The sequence below is a fragment of the Sinocyclocheilus anshuiensis genome, unplaced genomic scaffold, assembly GCF_001515605.1.
Source record: "Sinocyclocheilus anshuiensis isolate Anshui unplaced genomic scaffold, SAMN03320099.WGS_v1.1 scaffold595, whole genome shotgun sequence".
Lineage (NCBI taxonomy): Eukaryota > Metazoa > Chordata > Actinopteri > Cypriniformes > Cyprinidae > Sinocyclocheilus > Sinocyclocheilus anshuiensis.
Window position 1 is genome coordinate 64,237 of NW_015551037.1, and position 18,908 is coordinate 83,144.

General features: G+C 40.3%; 2 protein-coding genes across 3 annotated transcripts in view; one reads left to right on the forward strand and one right to left on the reverse strand.

The window, feature by feature from the left end:
- Positions 1-10,304, forward strand: part of LOC107661351 (mitochondrial basic amino acids transporter-like) — a 14,116-nt gene extending 3,812 nt beyond the window's left edge. For both annotated transcript variants that reach the window (XM_016450871.1, XM_016450872.1), the window contains exons 2-4: positions 4,223-4,266; positions 5,613-5,696; positions 7,733-10,304. In XM_016450871.1, the coding sequence (XP_016306357.1) occupies positions 4,223-4,266; positions 5,613-5,696; positions 7,733-8,503 (899 nt within the window). In that variant the 3' untranslated portion in view covers positions 8,504-10,304. The remainder of the gene's footprint in view (positions 1-4,222; positions 4,267-5,612; positions 5,697-7,732) is intronic.
- A 164-nt stretch (positions 10,305-10,468) lies between these two features.
- LOC107661347 (myosin-6) lies at positions 10,469-17,409 on the reverse strand. The gene has a single exon (XM_074186909.1). It carries the CDS (start codon positions 17,009-17,011, stop codon positions 11,201-11,203), a length of 5,811 nt encoding a protein of 1,936 aa, XP_074043010.1. The 5' UTR covers positions 17,012-17,409; the 3' UTR covers positions 10,469-11,200.
- Between the last annotated feature and the right edge of the window lie 1,499 nt (positions 17,410-18,908).

The following is an 18,908-nucleotide window of genomic DNA, read 5'->3' on the forward strand; positions in this document are numbered from 1 at the left end:
CTTAAAATATACAAAACGTGTATTTTCAGCATAAATATGATCACACAACAACACATACTGTATGTAATGTACAGTAGATGCACAAAATGCTGTTAATTACTACATTACTACTTTTGTTGACAACACAAGGCAAATTATAAATATGTATGCAAATGAGTGGATACATTAGTCTTCCACAAAAAAGCTCTACAAAGACTTTTTAAAGGCACTAGAAAGGTCCTCTCTACAAAAGCAGGCAGTCAGTTCTCACAAATGCCACAAAAATACTCAAAATTCAGCACACACTGTCATCTTCTTCACCGATTCACAGTTTTGACAGAAGCGCAAGGAGAAGGAAGATGAAGAATGGGATGAAGAAGAGCAGGATGATAAAGAATAGCGTAGTTATCATTAAAGCGGAAGCAGACAGACTCAAGATGAGCTGGAATGTAAAAGACAATGAGAATGAGTAGAATGGACAGATGGAGTCTTTTAAAACATCTGAGCTCATGTATTGTTTAGCACATTTCATTTATAATGCACATTTTTGTGGACTTCAGGGAATAGGAGAAAAAGTTGGGTGAAAACATCTCGACAGTTAAAAGCAACCAAGATTTGCTAATATATTTCCGCAATTTAGGAGTGCAACCTAGGTTCAGAATATATATATATATATATATATATATATATATATATATATACTGTATAACAAATATAAAAGATATGCATATATTGTTTTAAAATTTGTTTTAATTGGTTTAAAAATATGTTTTTAAATCAGTAAATAAAAAATAAACAAGGCATGTTCTCCATGCTGTTTTTCACCAAATGAACAGCACAAGTAATAAGGATATTTAATCTTTTTTGATGTGCACCAATGTAACTATATTTAATAATAAACGGTGATATAATCAAACTTACTGACTATTAAAACATCTGTCTGAACACTCTCAGAATTGCATTTTTATCAAGTAAAATTTTTGTGTCAACAGCAAATATATTGTGAATATATTCTGTATGTCACTCAGTGCTGCTCTTTGCCTTTACTGTATCTATATATTTTTTGGTTTTAAATAACATCACTGTCATCTTAAGTCAGCTCTTGTCCCCATTTGACGACTTGAGTCTGTAGCAAAGGACATGTTTTGATTGGTCAGGATGGACCAACGCCTTCGGTCTAGGCTGACTCCCATCAGCCCGAGCACATGTGCATCCAGCCATGTGGATTCGTCATTGGTCTCCTTGGCATGGAGCAGTAACCGCTGATATGTAATACCCTGAGATGCTCATATAGATCTCCTGTGAGATTTCCAGTCCTATATTAGCATCTTTCAATGTCTGCCAACCAATGACTGACTGAGTTGTTGTGCTGAATCCAAAAAGATGGAAATAAAACACTGAAGATCCTAGAATTGACTCTGTTCTTCATAAACAGCTGTGCTTACAACAGTTTTATGCAAAATTCAGCGCTAAATGTGGTCATGGGGCAATGCAGCATACAAGTGTAGGAAATGTTATATACCTGATTTTTCTTGTTAGTCAGACTTGCGGGTCGTACACTCTGAATCGCGGGTCGTACACTCTGAATCGCGGGTCGTACACTCTGAATCGCTGGTCGCACTCTCTGAATCGCGAGTCGCACTCTCTGAATCGTGGGTCGTACACTCTCAGAATCGCGGGTCACACTCTCTGAATCGCGGGTCGCACACTCTCTGAATCGCAGGTCGCACACTCTCTGAATCGCGGGTCGCACACTCTCTGAATCGCGGGTCGCACTCTCTGAATCGCGAGTCGCACACTCTCTGAATCGCGGGTCGCACTCTCTGAATCGCGAGTCGCACACTCTCTGAATCGCGGGTCGCACTCTCTGAATCGCGAGTCGCACACTCTCTGAATCGCGGGTCGCACTCTCTGAATCGCGAGTCGCACACTCTCTGAATCGCGGGTCGCACTCTCTGAATCGCGAGTCGCACACTCTCTGAATCGCGGGTCGCACTCTCTGAATCGCGAGTCGCACACTCTCTGAATCGCGGGTCGCACTCTCTGAATCGCGAGTCGCACACTCTCTGAATCGCGGGTCGCACTCTCTGAATCGCGAGTCGCACACTCTCTGAATCGCGGGTCGCACTCTCTGAATCGCGAGTCGCACACTCTCTGAATCGCGGGTCGCACTCTCTGAATCGCGAGTCGCACACTCTCTGAATCGCGGGTCGCACTCTCTGAATCGCGAGTCGCACACTCTCTGAATCGCGGGTCGCACTCTCTGAATCGCGAGTCGCACACTCTCTGAATCGCGGGTCGCACTCTCTGAATCGCGAGTCGCACACTCTCTGAATCGCGGGTCGCACTCTCTGAATCGCGAGTCGCACACTCTCTGAATCGCGGGTCGCACTCTCTGAATCGCGAGTCGCACACTCTCTGAATCGCGGGTCGCACTCTCTGAATCGCGAGTCGCACACTCTCTGAATCGCGGGTCGCACTCTCTGAATCGCGAGTCGCACACTCTCTGAATCGCGGGTCGCACTCTCTGAATCGCGAGTCGCACACTCTCTGAATCGCGGGTCGCACTCTCTGAATCGCGAGTCGCACACTCTCTGAATCGCGGGTCGCACTCTCTGAATCGCGAGTCGCACACTCTCTGAATCGCGGGTCGCACTCTCTGAATCGCGAGTCGCACACTCTCTGAATCGCGGGTCGCACTCTCTGAATCGCGAGTCGCACACTCTCTGAATCGCGGGTCGCACTCTCTGAATCGCGAGTCGCACACTCTCTGAATCGCGGGTCGCACTCTCTGAATCGCGAGTCGCACACTCTCTGAATCGCGGGTCGCACTCTCTGAATCGCGAGTCGCACACTCTCTGAATCGCGGGTCGCACTCTCTGAATCGCGAGTCGCACACTCTCTGAATCGCGGGTCGCACTCTCTGAATCGCGAGTCGCACACTCTCTGAATCGCGGGTCGCACTCTCTGAATCGCGAGTCGCACACTCTCTGAATCGCGGGTCGCACTCTCTGAATCGCGAGTCGCACACTCTCTGAATCGCGGGTCGCACTCTCTGAATCGCGAGTCGCACACTCTCTGAATCGCGGGTCGCACTCTCTGAATCGCGAGTCGCACACTCTCTGAATCGCGGGTCGCACTCTCTGAATCGCGAGTCGCACACTCTCTGAATCGCGGGTCGCACTCTCTGAATCGCGAGTCGCACACTCTCTGAATCGCGGGTCGCACTCTCTGAATCGCGAGTCGCACACTCTCTGAATCGCGGGTCGCACTCTCTGAATCGCGAGTCGCACACTCTCTGAATCGCGGGTCGCACTCTCTGAATCGCGAGTCGCACACTCTCTGAATCGCGGGTCGCACTCTCTGAATCGCGAGTCGCACACTCTCTGAATCGCGGGTCGCACTCTCTGAATCGCGAGTCGCACACTCTCTGAATCGCGGGTCGCACTCTCTGAATCGCGAGTCGCACACTCTCTGAATCGCGGGTCGCACTCTCTGAATCGCACTCTCTGAATCGCGGGTCGTACACTCTCTGAATCACGAGTCGCACACTCTGAATCGCGAGTCGCACACTCTGAATCGCGAGTCGCACTCTCTGAATCGCGGGTCGTACACTCTCTGAATCGCGGGTCGCACTCTCTGAATAGCGAGTCGCACTCTTTGAATCGCGGGTCGTACTCTCTGAATCGCACTCTCTGAATCGCGGGTCGTACACTCTCTGAATCGCGGGTCGCACTCTCTGAATCGCGAGGCGCACTCTCTGAATCGGCGGGTCGCACTCTCTGAATCGCGAGTCGCACTCTTTGAATCGCGGGTCGTACTCTGAATCGCTGGTCGCACTCTCTGAATCGCGAGTCGCACTCTTTGAATCGCGGGTTGTACCCTCTCTGAATCGCGGGTTGCACTCTCTGAATCGCGGGTTGCACTCTCTGAATCGCGAGTCGCACTCTTTGAATCGCGGGTCGTACTCTCTGAATCGCACTCTCTGAATCACGGGTCACACTCGCTGAATCGCAAGTCGCACTCTCTGAATCGCGAGTCGCACTCTCTGTATCAAGCAAGATGTTTTTGGAGAAAAAAGAGATACAAACTCAGATTTGCAAGTTGTAAATTAAGAATTCAAGGAAAAAGTCATAATTTTGAGAAAAATTTCAATTTTTTTATTAAGTGACGCAAACAGGTTTCTATAGGTATACAGTGTATGTTGCTCAATAGTTAAGCATTATTTCTCTTTTCTGTCCAGGTGCTGCCGGGGTCCTCGTCGGACATCCTTTTGACACGGTTAAGGTTAGTAATCATTGACTCGTGTTATTCGAGTGCGAGTGCTTTCGCTGCACGTAGGTTGAGCAAATCTGTCATCTGAACCAGCTGTTGATTTCTTAGGAACTCTCTGAAAACAAACGAGCAAACACTTATCATTGCTATTTTTGGCTGATGTTTAACGCAGGGAGCTTGTTTCTGTCATGACACTTTACTCCATCCTATCCATTTCAAGCTGAACCCTGTGACTTAAAAATGACTTCTGTTGCTAAATAAATCATTTTGTGAAAGAACATTACACTGGTTCTGTGCTCACAGGGTAACTAACTAAAAGTAGTGACGCTATTAACTATGTTTATTTGTATTTATATTATTACATTTGTATTATATTTATATAGTTTGACATTTTATTTATATATATATATATATACAGTGGGTACGGAAAGTATTCAGACCCCCTTAAATTTTTCACTCTTAGGGGGTCTGAATACTTTCCGTACCCACTGTATATATATACACACACACACACACACACACACAATAAATTGGCTAATTTATTTAATAATTTAATATTTATTTAATATTTTGATTATAATTTTTTGATGCTGCTGTTTTTTTATTACAGTTTTATTATTCATTTATTTAGTGTGAATTTATCTGTTCAAGTTTAATGCTTTATATTCACTGAGATCTCCATTATTTTTGTGCCAGATAAATACTGCTCTCATTTCTAAAAATAAATAATTAAAAACAAAATCACCTGATAGTTTGTTTCTAAAGATTATGCCCCTTATATACTGTATCTTTAGCTAATTATGTTAGTAACTTGTGTTTCAACTAAAAGAAATACATTGCTAACTTAAAAAAAAATTGAGGGTGAGTGATTTATAATTGAAATATTTATCAATGTATTTAATTAATTTTCTGATTTGAATTATTAATACTGCTTACAACATAAAGTCATATTTCTGTCACTTGTATGCTTGTTTTAATTGTTTATGTATTATTTATTTTGTAGCTTCTTTCTTATTTTACTACTGTCTATTTACTGTCTTGAATATTTAGGCCCTACTTAGAAGAACTTAATTGAGAAGTAATTGATTGATATTATGCCATTGTTTTTTCATTGTTTATATTTTTAGGCTTTAATGCATAGCATTTTTTACAGGTTACATTTTTTTTATTCAAAGTGACTTACAGTAAATGCGTTATTGAATCAATTCTTGCAAGGTTTAAAACTAGGCTACAACCAGCGCTGTTCTTCAACCACTAAACCACAATGGCGTTTCACCTGTTTCCATATTCAAAAGAAACTCTGAAGTACGAGCTCTTTTTATCATGGGTTTGTAGTAATCAGGTTGTCTCTCCTGTAGGTTCGTCTTCAGGTCCAGAGTGTGGATAAACCACTTTACAGAGGGACTTTTCATTGTTTCCAGTCCATCATACGTCAAGAGTCAGTGAGTGAAAACTCTTCAGTGGTTTTATGTTCTTCTCTTTAACTGCAGCACAAACACCTACGCTCACATAAAGCCATATATACTATAGAGCAAATCTCAACTAGCTGATGTTTTTTTTTTTGGGGGGTCACAAAATATAACTATATTATTGGCGATATCTAATCTACTAAATGCAAATGTAAGGCATGAAGATATTAAGATATTATAAACATTAACATCATGATTTTCTGTAAAGCTGCTTTGAAACGGTGTGTATTGTGAAAAGCGTTATATAAATAAATTTGTCTTGATTTCACTCTGCTAGTCAATGAAAAGAATTCAGATTTTTTTTAAGGTTGTTCACATTAATATTTAAATGTGGACCCTATTAAAGTCTGACTTATATATATATATATATATAACATTGCACTCTGCCATTGTTAATTTTTATTTCATTTTTTACATTTTATTACATGTAAAAAAATTAATACATTTATTAAATGTAATAAAATATGTATTTAATATTTACATTAATATTTTAATAATATTATTTAGTTACATTTTAAAATAATTATTCATGATGGATTAGTGAAAAAAGGAGCTCCGTATTGCTATTTTTGTTTTATTTTTAATTAATTAATTTTTTTTGCTGTTTACACTTACACTGAAAACCAGATCTGTGTCGCGGGGAAAAACGTGAAATCTGGGTCACATTCCGTTGCGGTGTAAGTGTGGTCAAGGGTGTCAGAAGTACTGAGGAACTGTACTTAAGTTCAAGTACAGAAAATGTGTCAAACATTTTACTCAATTAAATGTCTAAGTACCTACGCAAAAGAGACTTCTGCTAAAGTAAAACATTTAATTGTACTTTAGTTGTACTTTAGAGATTTTCTCATTTTAGTATTTTTGATGCAAACAAAATTTGTGTATATATATACACACACACACACAATAAATTGGCAAATTTATTTAATAATTTAATATTTATTTAACTTTTTAATTATAATTTTTTTAATGCTGCTGTTTTTTTAATTACAGTTTTATTTTTTTATTTAGTGTGAATTTATCTGTTCAAGTTTAATGCTTCACATTCATTGAGATCGCCATTATTTTTGTGATAAATACTGAAATATATATTTTTTTTAAATGTAAAAAAAAATATATATATATAAGTCTTCTTTAATTCTAAAACTTATTTTATTAGAGTCTCCAGCATTAAATGATTTGAGTAAATGTTTTTACTCAAAGTACATTTAATGGACTTTTTTTTTTTTAAGTTGCTCCTTGGAAAATATTAGAATTTTTATTAAATATCAATATTGAAGATTGTATATAATTGTTTTGATTATTTGTTTATTTATTTTACTTGTTTGTTTGACTGACATGATTTCACTCTGTTAGTCCATGTAAACAGTTGTATACTGTATATAAAAAATCACAGAAAAAGCTTTTTTTTAATTATTTATTTTATTACTGTTTATTAAATGTAATAATTTTACAAATATTTTAATTAATTTCATTGCTAATTTTACTTGTTTCTCAATTATTAGAAAATAAAAATAGTTGTTTTATCCTAATGACTTCAAAAGACGAGGGTGAGTAAATGATAACAATGTAAATTTTTGGGTGACAATCCCTTTCAGACACAGACTTTGAACTATAGTAGTGTTTATAATAAAACTACAGTAATATTTAAATTAATATTTTATTCTAATATTTTGTTTAATATTTTAGTCATTTTATATTGTACTTTATTAATACTTATTATTTAAATATGATATATTATTTCGTTACTTTTTTACAGTTTTACCGTTTTACAGTAAATATTGTTAAATTATTTTATACAAGTCATTGAAGTATAGTTCTTAAGACTTGTGTATTTTATCATTCTCGAGTGCCATGAAGATAGTCGTTGATGCTGATACGGCATAAAATGATAAAAAAAAAAAAAAAAAATTACTCAAATATTTGATGCCTCTGGTGCTGTCTTTGATATCTTTGTATTTATGCATGCAAATAAATGCAGCTTGGATCACTTTGCTTCACCTTCTCTGCAGATGTTTGGCCTTTATAAAGGTATTGGGTCGCCCATGATGGGCCTGACGTTCATCAACGCCATCGTCTTTGGTGTTCAGGGCAACACCATGCGCATGTTGAGTGAGGATACACCCATGAACCAGTTCCTAGCCGGAGCGGCGGCCGGTGCCATCCAGTGTGTGATCTGCTGCCCGATGGAACTGGCCAAGACCCGAATGCAGATGCAAGGAACGGGCGAGAAGAAGTCATCCTCTCGGAAGGTCTACAAAAACTCGCTAGACTGCTTGGCTCGCATTTATCAGCGCCAGGGCTTGCGGGGAGTCAACCGGGGAATGGTTACGACTCTTATCCGGGAGACGCCGGGCTTCGGCGTTTACTTCCTCGCGTATGACCTCCTGACGCGTTCGCTGGGATGCGAGCCGGAGGACCCGTACATGATTCCCAAACTGCTGTTCGCCGGCGGCATGTCGGGAATCGCGTCCTGGCTTTCGACATACCCGGTGGACGTGATAAAATCCCGGCTGCAGGCTGACGGGGTTGGCGGAAACTACCAGTACAGCAGCATCATGGACTGCACGAGGAAGAGCATCCAGCGCGAAGGTTGGCGGGTTTTCACGCGTGGACTTACTTCCACTCTTTTACGGGCTTTTCCAGTTAACGCAACCACTTTCGCGACGGTCACCCTCTTCCTTTTGTACGTACGTCCGGACGATGGTCCGAAAGATTGCGAAGCTGCTCCAGGTCCGCATCACGCGCCGTTGCAGCAGCAAGTGCAACCATCCAGTCTGTGAGTAACCTCATCTCTCTGGGATATCAACTAGCTTGTAGCACTTCCCAAATCATGGCTGACCTGTTACTAAACTAAACGAACAGCTGCTGTGCAGTCAGCACATCTGTCCAGTGTAAACGGAATTGCACAACCTTTCTATCTGTACGCTGACTTGAGCTCTGCATTTGTAAACATATTTTTATATTCAATGATATTTAACAAACACGTTCCCTGTGTCTGCCTTACGAGAGCTGAAAGAATCCGACCTGTGAAAGTAAGAATTTGCATGTTGATGTAATCAACAGCTCCTTTTGTTGTTACTTGGCAGAACTAGAAAAACTTGCTTTGACATTGCAAATTATTTCTACACTGAAGAGAAAACAGTGTCTAAACAAATCCTCCCAAACATACATCAAGTTTAGTTAGGGTGGACACCAATTGATGTGAATGAAAAGAGGCTGTAATGTGTAGACGTATAGCCCATTGGATGTAGGTTGTGCCGTCTTAAGGTTATAGTGTGTTTCCAGAGGTTTTGGTCCACTGGAAAGATGCTTTTTGGAAAGTTAGTTACCAAGGTCCTTCTCAGCCTTGTTTTTGTTTGCATCTAATCTAACATGGCCTCTACCCTGACTAAGTTAATACCCCGGACAAAAGATTAAATTTGTACTCTCAACCCCACCCAGGCATGGACAAATATGACTTTAGCACTGGAGAAGATAGTCTTTGTTATTATGATGTTTTTAATCTGAGGAGTGAGAACCTCCTTTTAGTGGAAGCTTCTGGTGAAATTGAAAGGTTACGATATCTTGGCCCACTTTTCAAGCTGTGCAATGAATATGGTAGACACCAAATTACATTTGCCAATGTTCCCAAGTTTCTAAATCACTATCACTAATATGATGTCTGAGGAACTGTTGATATCATCTACTTGAATTGTATTAGCTTGAATTCATTTGGTTGCTGGTGTACTGAAAAGAGAATGAACCAAAGGTTTTTGTCCGACAAATCAAATTCTGTCCCCTCAGTGTAAGTTATGAGTACTTTCCTTGTCCAAGCGTCTTCTGCCCTGAAATTATGGTTTATTATCTACAAAATTAATGCAGTATTTGCATGTTTTCTGTAACTTATTAAAGTGTTGGGATACAAGTTGTATCTGCCCCAGTGGACGTCCACTGTAACTATATCTATACTGCTATTAGAGTTTTAAATGACCTGCTGTTTAAATAACATCTTTTGATTGACTGAAGCATGTGGGTTGTCTCTTGAGTTATACTGTAAGATCAATATATTTTATGCTTGTATATATCGAGGCTGAAATTTTCTCAGCATATAGAAAGATGTGTATATAGATTTGCATATGTTAGACTTCAAAGTACTGAATGTAGGAGACTAAAACATACACTTGGGAAAGAAGTGTATAACAGACAGAAGAGGTTTCTGTAATGGTTACAGATTATATGTTGTATTAAATGTAAATATGTAGTATTCCATTAAAAAGGGAAGTTTAGACAGATGCATTGAAAGCAAAATATGTTTTGTGTGATATCTGTGAGAAATGTAAATAAACTGTATGTTACAGGGTTAGATTGGTTGCAGAAGTACTAAAGTGGTTTCAATTTGAATAGTTTGTTTTCTTTATTTTTCAAGTTTGTTGTTACTGCTGTTGCTGAACAGATAGAACTGTACTGAATCTGATAAAATGTTGGTCTTATTTTTGTATAAAAAAACTGTTCTGTGCTGCTCCCATTTGAAAAGTGGTTGGCCTCATCCAATTTACCAATTGCTTTTGGTCAGCTAAAATATGTGAAAATAAATGGGATAACTAATAAGTCTTGTTTTTTTGTCTTTATATATATATATATAAAACTTGTTGTCAATTGATGTTGACGTCATGTGGTGTGATAAACACAAGAATGAGATTCTGTGATTTTAAAAGTATTTTATTTCAGTTTCAACATGAAAATGCATTTCAAATTATTAGCCAAAACATTCATTTTTGAGTATTGTATGTTTTTTTCTTTCAATTATATTTATGGCTTGACTAATGTTTAATCCTTGTTACGCCCCATCTAGGATAAGGGTGCCAAAAGGACAAACAAAAACCAACTAATTCTTGTACCTCTAACTACCCTCGTTCACAAAAGAAAAGAAAAGAAAATACAATTCCCTACTTCCCTATCCAAAAGTAATCAATAAAAGGTTCCAACAAAAATGGTGTCGGTTTCCCTACTTCCCCAGAACGTTATGCACAATTATTTACAAAGGTGAGCAAACGGGCAATCCAGAATCAAGGCCAAAGAACATGCGGTGGTCGGTATTACAAATGCTAAGCAAACTAACAAACAACAATCAATCTCTCACAGGCAAACACTCAAATAAACACACAGAGATACTCTCAGTCTTACTAACATGTCTGTAACTAACTAGCAGGGTCAAGCAAAGCAAACACAGCAAGTGAGCACAAGGCTGATGCAGGAAGTGGCGAAGGAGGCTTTTATAGGCAGCTAGGAGTCAGCTGACTGGGCAGGGCGTGGCACCAATTAGACTGCAGGAACCAATCGGTCTTCCTGGACAGAGACACACAAACACCTCCCAAAACAAAAGAAAACAGAAATAGAACAAAAGGGACGTATCAATTTTTTAGAGGGATTCCTGGTTCTAATCTTAAAACTAGTGAACAAACAAATCTAGGTGAGATTACACAACTACTCAAGACACATTACTCATCCTGGGATTTTTTTCCAGGTACACCATCTCTAGTTTTTGCGCGCAGCTTGTTTACTTGAGATTCTGCAATGTCTGCCCGCTCTTCTGCCTCTTCCAGCTCGTGCTGCAGTTTTCGTAATTTGGCCAAGTTGGCATTTGCCTGTTCCTCTGCTTCTTCAGCAGAACGTTTGTAAGATTTTACTTTCAGTTGTAGCTTGTCCACTAAGTCTTGCAGTCTTGCCAGGTTCTTGCGATCCTCGTCTGTCTGATAAGTCAGCTCTTTTATGCGTCGCTCATACTTTCTCACACTTTTAATGGACTCTGAACCTCGCTTTTGCTCTGCATCCAACTCATTTTCAAGCTCACGGATACGTGCCTCCATTTTCTGTAGCTGCTTTTTCCCTCCTTTCATTGCTACTTGCTCTGCTTCATCTAGACGGTGCTGTAGGTCCTTAATGGTCTGTTCCATGTTCTTTTTCATCCTTTCAAGGTGTGCACTAGTGTCTTGTTCCTTTTTTAACTCTTCGGCCATCATAGCTGCATCAGTAATGGCTTTCTTTGCCTTTTCTTCTGCATTGCGATTCTCTTGCACTAGCTCCTCCATTTCATTTTGCAACTGAAGCAGATCAGATTCTTGCTTTTTCTTTTGGTTGATGAGGCTAGTGTTTTGGGAGTGTAAGAGTTGCATCCTCTCGGTTGCTTCAGTAAGTTCATGTTCAGCTAGTTTGCGACACCTCTCTGTTTGTTCCAGCACTGCTCTCAGTTCTTCTAGTTCTGCTTGAATCAGGTTGTTTCTGCGCTCCAACAGGGCAATGTTTTCTTTGAGATCATCATTACTGTGAAGTGTGTCGTCCAGCTGTAGTTGAGTGTCCTTTAAGCATGACTGGATCATCTTCAGCTGCTTCTGGGCATCAGCTGCCTGCCTGTTGGCCTGGCTCAATTGAATTTCCATTTCATTAAGGTCTCCCTCCATCTTCTTTTTTACTCTTAAGGCCTCGTTACGGCTTCTAGTCTCTGCCTCAAGAGACGCCTGCAAGGATTCAACCATACGCTGGTAGTTTCTTTTTGCTTGTTCCATTTCCTCATCCTTCTCAGCCATCTTGCGCTCAACATCTGCCTTCAACTGGTTGAACTCCAGCTGAGCTCGTAGGATCTTACCTTCTTCATGCTCGACTGAAGCATCAGCTTCTTCTAGTGCAGACTGCAACTCTGCTTTCTCCTGTTCCAGCTGTTTCCTCAGTTTTTCTAACTCATGAACACACTTTCGTCCTTCACTCACTTGATCTGTTAAGTCTGAGATCTCCTCCTGTAGATTCTTGTTTTCCCTCTTGACAGTCTCAAGGTGATCTAGCGTTTCTTCATAAGAATTCTTCAGTTTAAAGAGCTCTGTACTTAAGCTGCGGGCTTCCTTTTGTGCTCCCTCAAGCTCACATTGTGACTCTTCATACTTTTGCTTCCACTCTGCAATGACTTTGTCAAAGGATCTCTGTTTTTTGTCCAGGGCCGCAGATGCTGCATTTGACCGTTCAAGATCTAGCATCAGATCCTCAATCTCATTTTGCAGCCGATGTTTTGTTTTCTCAAGAGAAGAACATTTTGCATTCACTGCTTCCACTGCTTCCTCTGCTTCTTGCAATTTTTGTACAAGTTTCTTCTTGGCTTCCTCCAGTTCCTCCGTTCTCTGAATTCCGTCAGTCTCATACCTTGCCCTCCATGTTGCTACCTCTGTATTGGCCTTGGATAATGCCCGTTGGAGCTCAGCTTTTGCTTCTTGTTCCTCTTCAAATTGCTCTCTTAGTAAGTCACAATCATGATGGGCTGACTGTACAGCGTGAGCAAGAGCACTCTTTGCTTTCACCTCTTCCTCAAGTTGCCTTTTCAGGTCTTCAAGTTGCTGGGTGTAGGAGGTCTTTCCTCTAGTGAGTTGGGAAATCAGACATTCCTTCTCCTCCAATTGTCGTCCAAGTTCCCCATTTTCAGTCAGCAACTTGGCTTTCTGGGTAGACGTATCATTCAGTGCTCTCTGTGCTTCTTCAGCTTTTGACCTATGCTCATTCATCTGATCCTCCAGTGAACGGCACATCTTTTCAAGATTTACCTTGGCCTTTACCACACTCTCCATGTTCGAGGAAAGGTCATCCAATTCCAACTTGAATTCAACTTTTTCTTTCTCTAACTTTTGTTTGACCCTTTGCAAATTGTCAATCTGTTCCCCTAGTTCAGCCACACTGTCTGCATGCTTCTTCCGAAGGGAGGCAGTGGTGGCCTCATGGTGAAGGGTGGCTTCCTCAAGGTCCCTGCGTAACTTTTGAAACTCTGCCTCCCTTTTTTTATTGAGTTCTACCTGAGCGCCTGTGGCCCCACCTGCCTCCTCTAGGCGCTCACTGATGTCCTCCAGTTCTCGAGAAATATCCGATCGTTGTTTCTCCACCTTTGCACGAGCCGCACGCTCCGCATCCAGCTCCTCCTCCAGTTCTTCAATTCGAGCTTGATTTTCTTTAAATTTTTTCTGCAACTGTGCTGAAGCTGTTTGCTCATCTTCAATCTTTCCGTTCAGCTGATTAATTTCGAAGTCTTTCTTTTTAAGTTTTTCCCCTAGTTGCTGTTTGTCATTCTCCAAGTCCATTACACTCTCCTGAGTCAGTTTCACGTCTCCTTCCATTTTTCTCTTGATACGCTCCAAGTCCATCCTAACTTTTTTTTCTTGTTCCAATGAGCCCTCAAGGTCATCCACCTGTTGTTCAAGCTTAGCTTTTGCTTTTGTCAATGTATTTACTTTGTCCTCCTCACTTTGAAGGTCATCCAGTGTTTGCTGGTGAGCCTCTTGTAGAGCTTTTTTCTCTTTGGTGAGTTTCATTATGTTTTCATCAAGGGATGCCATTTCCTCAGTCAGATTCTTCACTTTGTTCTCAGTGGCATGTTTTTCCTTTTCCACCTTGGCCAATGTCAGCTCCAGGTCATCTATATCTTTCTTGAGCTCAGAACATTCATCCTCCAACTTGCGTTTCTTGGCTGTGAGGTCTGCATTTATCTCTTCCTCATCCTCTATACGTTCTGACAGCTCTTTGACTTTAGCTTCTAGCTGGATTTTGCTTTTTATGAGCTGTTCACATCGTTCTTCGGCATCCATTAGCGTGTCCTGCTCTGATTGCACCTGAAGAAGCAAATCATTCTTCTCTTGAAGAAGAGTGATCATTTTCTCTTCTAACTCTTTCCTCCTGGCCTCAGATTTCTCCAAAGCTTCTTTTAACGTATTGAATTCATCCTTCATGTTTGCCATCTCCTTTTCAGACTCAGCACTCCTTAGCAAAGGTTTTATCTTAAAGAACAGTTTCATCCATGGCCAGTTTTTCACACCAAGGAAGGAACGAAGGTTCCACTGGATGACCATGAGGGCATCTCTACGTTCCACAAGTTTCTGATACTCGACTCTCATCAGTAATCCACGAGCATAAGCTTGGATCCTAGTGAGGATACGAGCGAGTTGGTCATCTCGCATCTCTTCTAACGTACCAAGCAGGCCAGCTTTAAAAAAGACTTTTGTGTGGCCAAATTTGTATTGCGTGTGATCGATGTCTAGTGAGCCTAACAGCTTCTCGGCACTTTTTTTGTTTTCAATGAACTGACCTTCTGGGATGGCAGATGCATTTAGGATTCTGTACCTCTGTTTGAAATCACCATAGAGGATCCTGTTTGGGAAACCTTTCCTGCAAATCCTGATACCCTCCAGTACACCGTTGCAGCGAAGCTGGTGCATGACCAGACAGTTGTCCATGATTCCAGGAGTTTTGCTCTCATTTGGAATCAGACATCGGACAAAGTGTGGGTTTGTGGTTTTCAGATTGGTCATTAATTTGTTAAGGTTTTCTCTGTGCAGGGCGGACACTGTCTGAAAAGATGACCCCTTTTTCTTGGCCCCTTTCCCACCTGACTTTTCTGCTGCATCTCCTCCTGCATAATTTGAGAATAGATGACTCAACAACTTCAACGAGGATTTCTGATAAAGCCCAACTACGGTTTCATTCAATGGGTCTTTGTTCTTCACCAACCAGCCAGAAATATTATAGTCCACAGTACCTGCATAATGGGCTAAGGCAAAGTGTGCTTCTGCCTTTCCCTTCACAACTCGTGGCTTTTGGAAAATGTTTGTCTTGCCCAGATGGTTGTCATATAGCTTTGCTTTGAATGTCTGATCACTGGCCTTTGGAAACATGCACTCTTCCTCCAGAATGGACATGATCCCTAGGGGTTTCTCAATCAGATCGATGCAGGCTTGCAGATCCATCCCGAAGTCAATGAACTCCCAGTCGATCCCCTCTTTTTTGTATTCCTCTTGTTCCAGGACGAACATGTGGTGATTGAAAAACTGTTGCAGCTTTTCATTTGTGAAATTGATGCAGAGTTGTTCAAATGTGTTGAAATCAAAGATCTCAAAGCCAGCAATGTCTAGCACACCGATGAAATGCTGGCGATGTTGCTTTGTGACAAGAGAGTGGTTAATTCTTACCACCATCCAGTTGAACATTTTCTCATACACTGACTTTGCCAGTGCACCAATTGAGTAATACACTTGGTCCACACTCTGTCCTTTTGTGACATACTCATTGCCTACCTTGACCCTTGGATGGCAGAGTCCTTTGAGCAGGTCAGCAGAGTTCAGCCCCATTAGATAAGCTGCCTTATCTGCATCTTCAGTACCGTCAGGCTCTGCCTGCTCTTCACGCTGTTTCTGTTTGAATTTCATATTGCCATAGTGCATGATAGCACCTGTCAGCTTGTAGACTCCCATCTTTTCTTCGGCCGTGAAGCCAAGTACATCAAATGCCTTGTCAGTAGCAACCAGCTCCTCATTGTCATTGATGGACGCGACGGATACTTCTCCTTGGGAGATGTAAGAGTAGTCATATGGATTATTGGTTATTAACATCATGTCCAGTAGTTCAGGCTTTTCATTGGACAGTATTTGGAAGAAGATATGGTAGTTCCTTTCAGCTTTTAGTTGGAAGGTCACCCGAGACTTCTCCAGCAGGTACGTTTCAATATCAGCGGAGGAGAGTTTACCGCTTGTCCCAAAATGAATGCGGATGAATTTCCCAAAGCGAGATGAGTTGTCATTTCTCAGTGTTTTAGCATTGCCAAAAGCCTCAAGTGCAGGGTTAGCCTGAATAATTTGATCCTCCAGGGTTCCCTTGCTGGAGTCTTTCTTTCCAGTTGCTCCACCAGCAGCAGCAATGCTTGCAAAATACTGGATGACTCTCTTGGTGTTGACGGTCTTCCCAGCACCGGATTCTCCGGTGATAAGGATGGACTGGTTCTCCCGGTCAGTTAGCATGTATTGATAAGCATTATCTGAGATAGAAAAGATGTGAGGTGGGGCCTCTGATCTCTTCTTACCTCTGTAAGCAGCGACTACTTCTGAGTCGTACACGGGTAACCACTTGTAAGGGTTGACGGTTGCACAGAACAGCCCAGAGTAGGTGTAGATCATCCAGGCTGCATAACGCTCTTTGAGGTTGAACAGCACTGCAGGCTCGTGAAGGAAAGTAAGCATCGCCATGTCTTCAATTTTATCGAATTTAGGCGGGTTCTGGGGATGGACGTCTCCGTCCTTGACGGTCACTGTCCTCCCATCCTCAGTCTTAACAGTGACCTTCCCTCCTTCCTTGCTGACAATTTGCCCCTTCACATACTCCACCTTTTCATCCGCAACAAAGCATTCAGTCTTGATGTCAAAGGCTCTTGTCTGAGCTTCCAGACGCTCTTTATCCGACTTCCTCAGGAATGGAGCAGCCTTTCCGAACTCTGCCATCATAGCATCACCCATAGTGACTGCTTGAGATTTCCAGGTACAGTGAGAGTTGATGAGCACACCTCGGCTGAGGAAACTTTAGAGACACAAACCACTAGTGCTGGGGTTTTATAGAGAGTTACAGAGATCCAAATAAGGATGTGAAAGGAAAGAACACAGGGACAGGGTTTTTATCAAGAGTTAAAAGTGGTGTGGGTCAGTTACAAGACCTTTAGTTGTTGATACCCTTATATAGACAACAAACACCTCCCTGATTGTTTCAACATTAGACACATTACACATACCTCTAGCATTAAGCATGACCTTCACATTTTCTTTGCAATTAATGCAATGTGATACATCATATATTATACATACACACATTGTTTATGTGATTCACGATTTAGAGAAATTATGCAGTGGGGCCCAAAAGCCCGAGATATTTTTTGTCAAATTGTTATGCTAATAATATAATTTGTAATGGGGAAAATGGAATGGAATGCATATATATATATGAATGTATGTGTGTATATATGTATGTGTGTATATATGTATATATTCATTTATGTGTATATATGTATATATTCAAGATCTTTTTTTTTTTTTTTTTTTTTTTTTTTTTTTTTTTTTTTAGAAATGAATGCTTGTATTTAGTAAGGGCACATTAAATTGATCAAAAGTAACTTCATAAATGTATATTTTTATTCAGCAAATAAGCAGTAAAGGAGCAGTAAAGACATTTATAATGTTACTAAAGATTTCCATTTCAATGAAATGCTTTCTATTAATCAAAGAATCCTGACATTTTTTTTTTATGGTTTTAAATATTAAACTATATTCAACATTGATAATGTTTCTCGAGCAGCAAATCAGCATATTATAATGATTTCTGAAGATCATGTGACACTGAAGACTGGAGTAATGATGCTGAAAATACAGCTTTGATCACAGAAATAAATTACATTTTACAATCTATTCACATAGAAAACAGCTATTTTAAATCTTAATAATATTTCACAATATTACTGTTTTTACTGTATTTTTGTTCAAATAAATGCAGGCTTGGTGAGCAAAAGAGACTCAAAAAGACAAAAAAAAAATATATATATATATATAAATTTCACTGACCCCAAACCTTTGAACAGTCGTGTGCATACATATATTCCAAAATAATATAATAATTTAGGAAAATATTGCATGGGAAATACTAAACAGAAAACAGTTTATATAATGTTCGAGTTAAGTAGGACAACGCTGTTGTGCTCTTATGGGAGCTGAGAGTCAGGAATCTGTTTTATCTTTGTCTGGCTGCGGCTTTATCAGCGCTCTTCTGATAGATGCTGCAGATCGCTGACAGTGAAGGACGTCCCGACTCATCCTCACTCAGAAACACCCCTGAAATAGAACGCAGGAATGAAAAGAAGGCTGTTGCTCTTCTGTTATTATCTGCCTCTCTGTACTGTCGCTGAGCCTCATTCATGAAACAAGAAAAACAATCTGTGAAACTCATCTCTCAATCCATTCTCATAAATGTATGCATGCATGCAATTCAATGCAAAAACTTCTGTAAGAGTGGTTTTATGAATGACTTACATTTCACGAATGAGGCCCAGAGTTACTAATAAAATGGTCTAAGCAAAGATGAAAACAATAGCTAAACTTTAAGGACTAGCTGATGAACAGAGAATCAAGCATTTTCTTTATGCAAACTTTAATTTGAAATCTCATTAAGCAAAATTATGACAATGTAGTGATGTGTTCATGGTCATGATGTAATGAAGTGATTTTATTTCATGCATGAAACCAGCGTTGGTTTAGTATTATTTGTATAGTATTTATACTTGTATACTATTTGTTAATACTTTGATATGGTTTTTATTTTATATTTTCAGTTTTTGATGTTATATTTTCACATTCAGTGTTATTTTAGTTT

Excerpts from the sequence above, each read along its gene's own strand:
- LOC107661347 (XM_074186909.1), bottom strand. The coding sequence starts at position 17,011 with ATGGGTGATGCTATGATGGCAGAGTTCGGAAAGGCTGCTCCATTCCTG.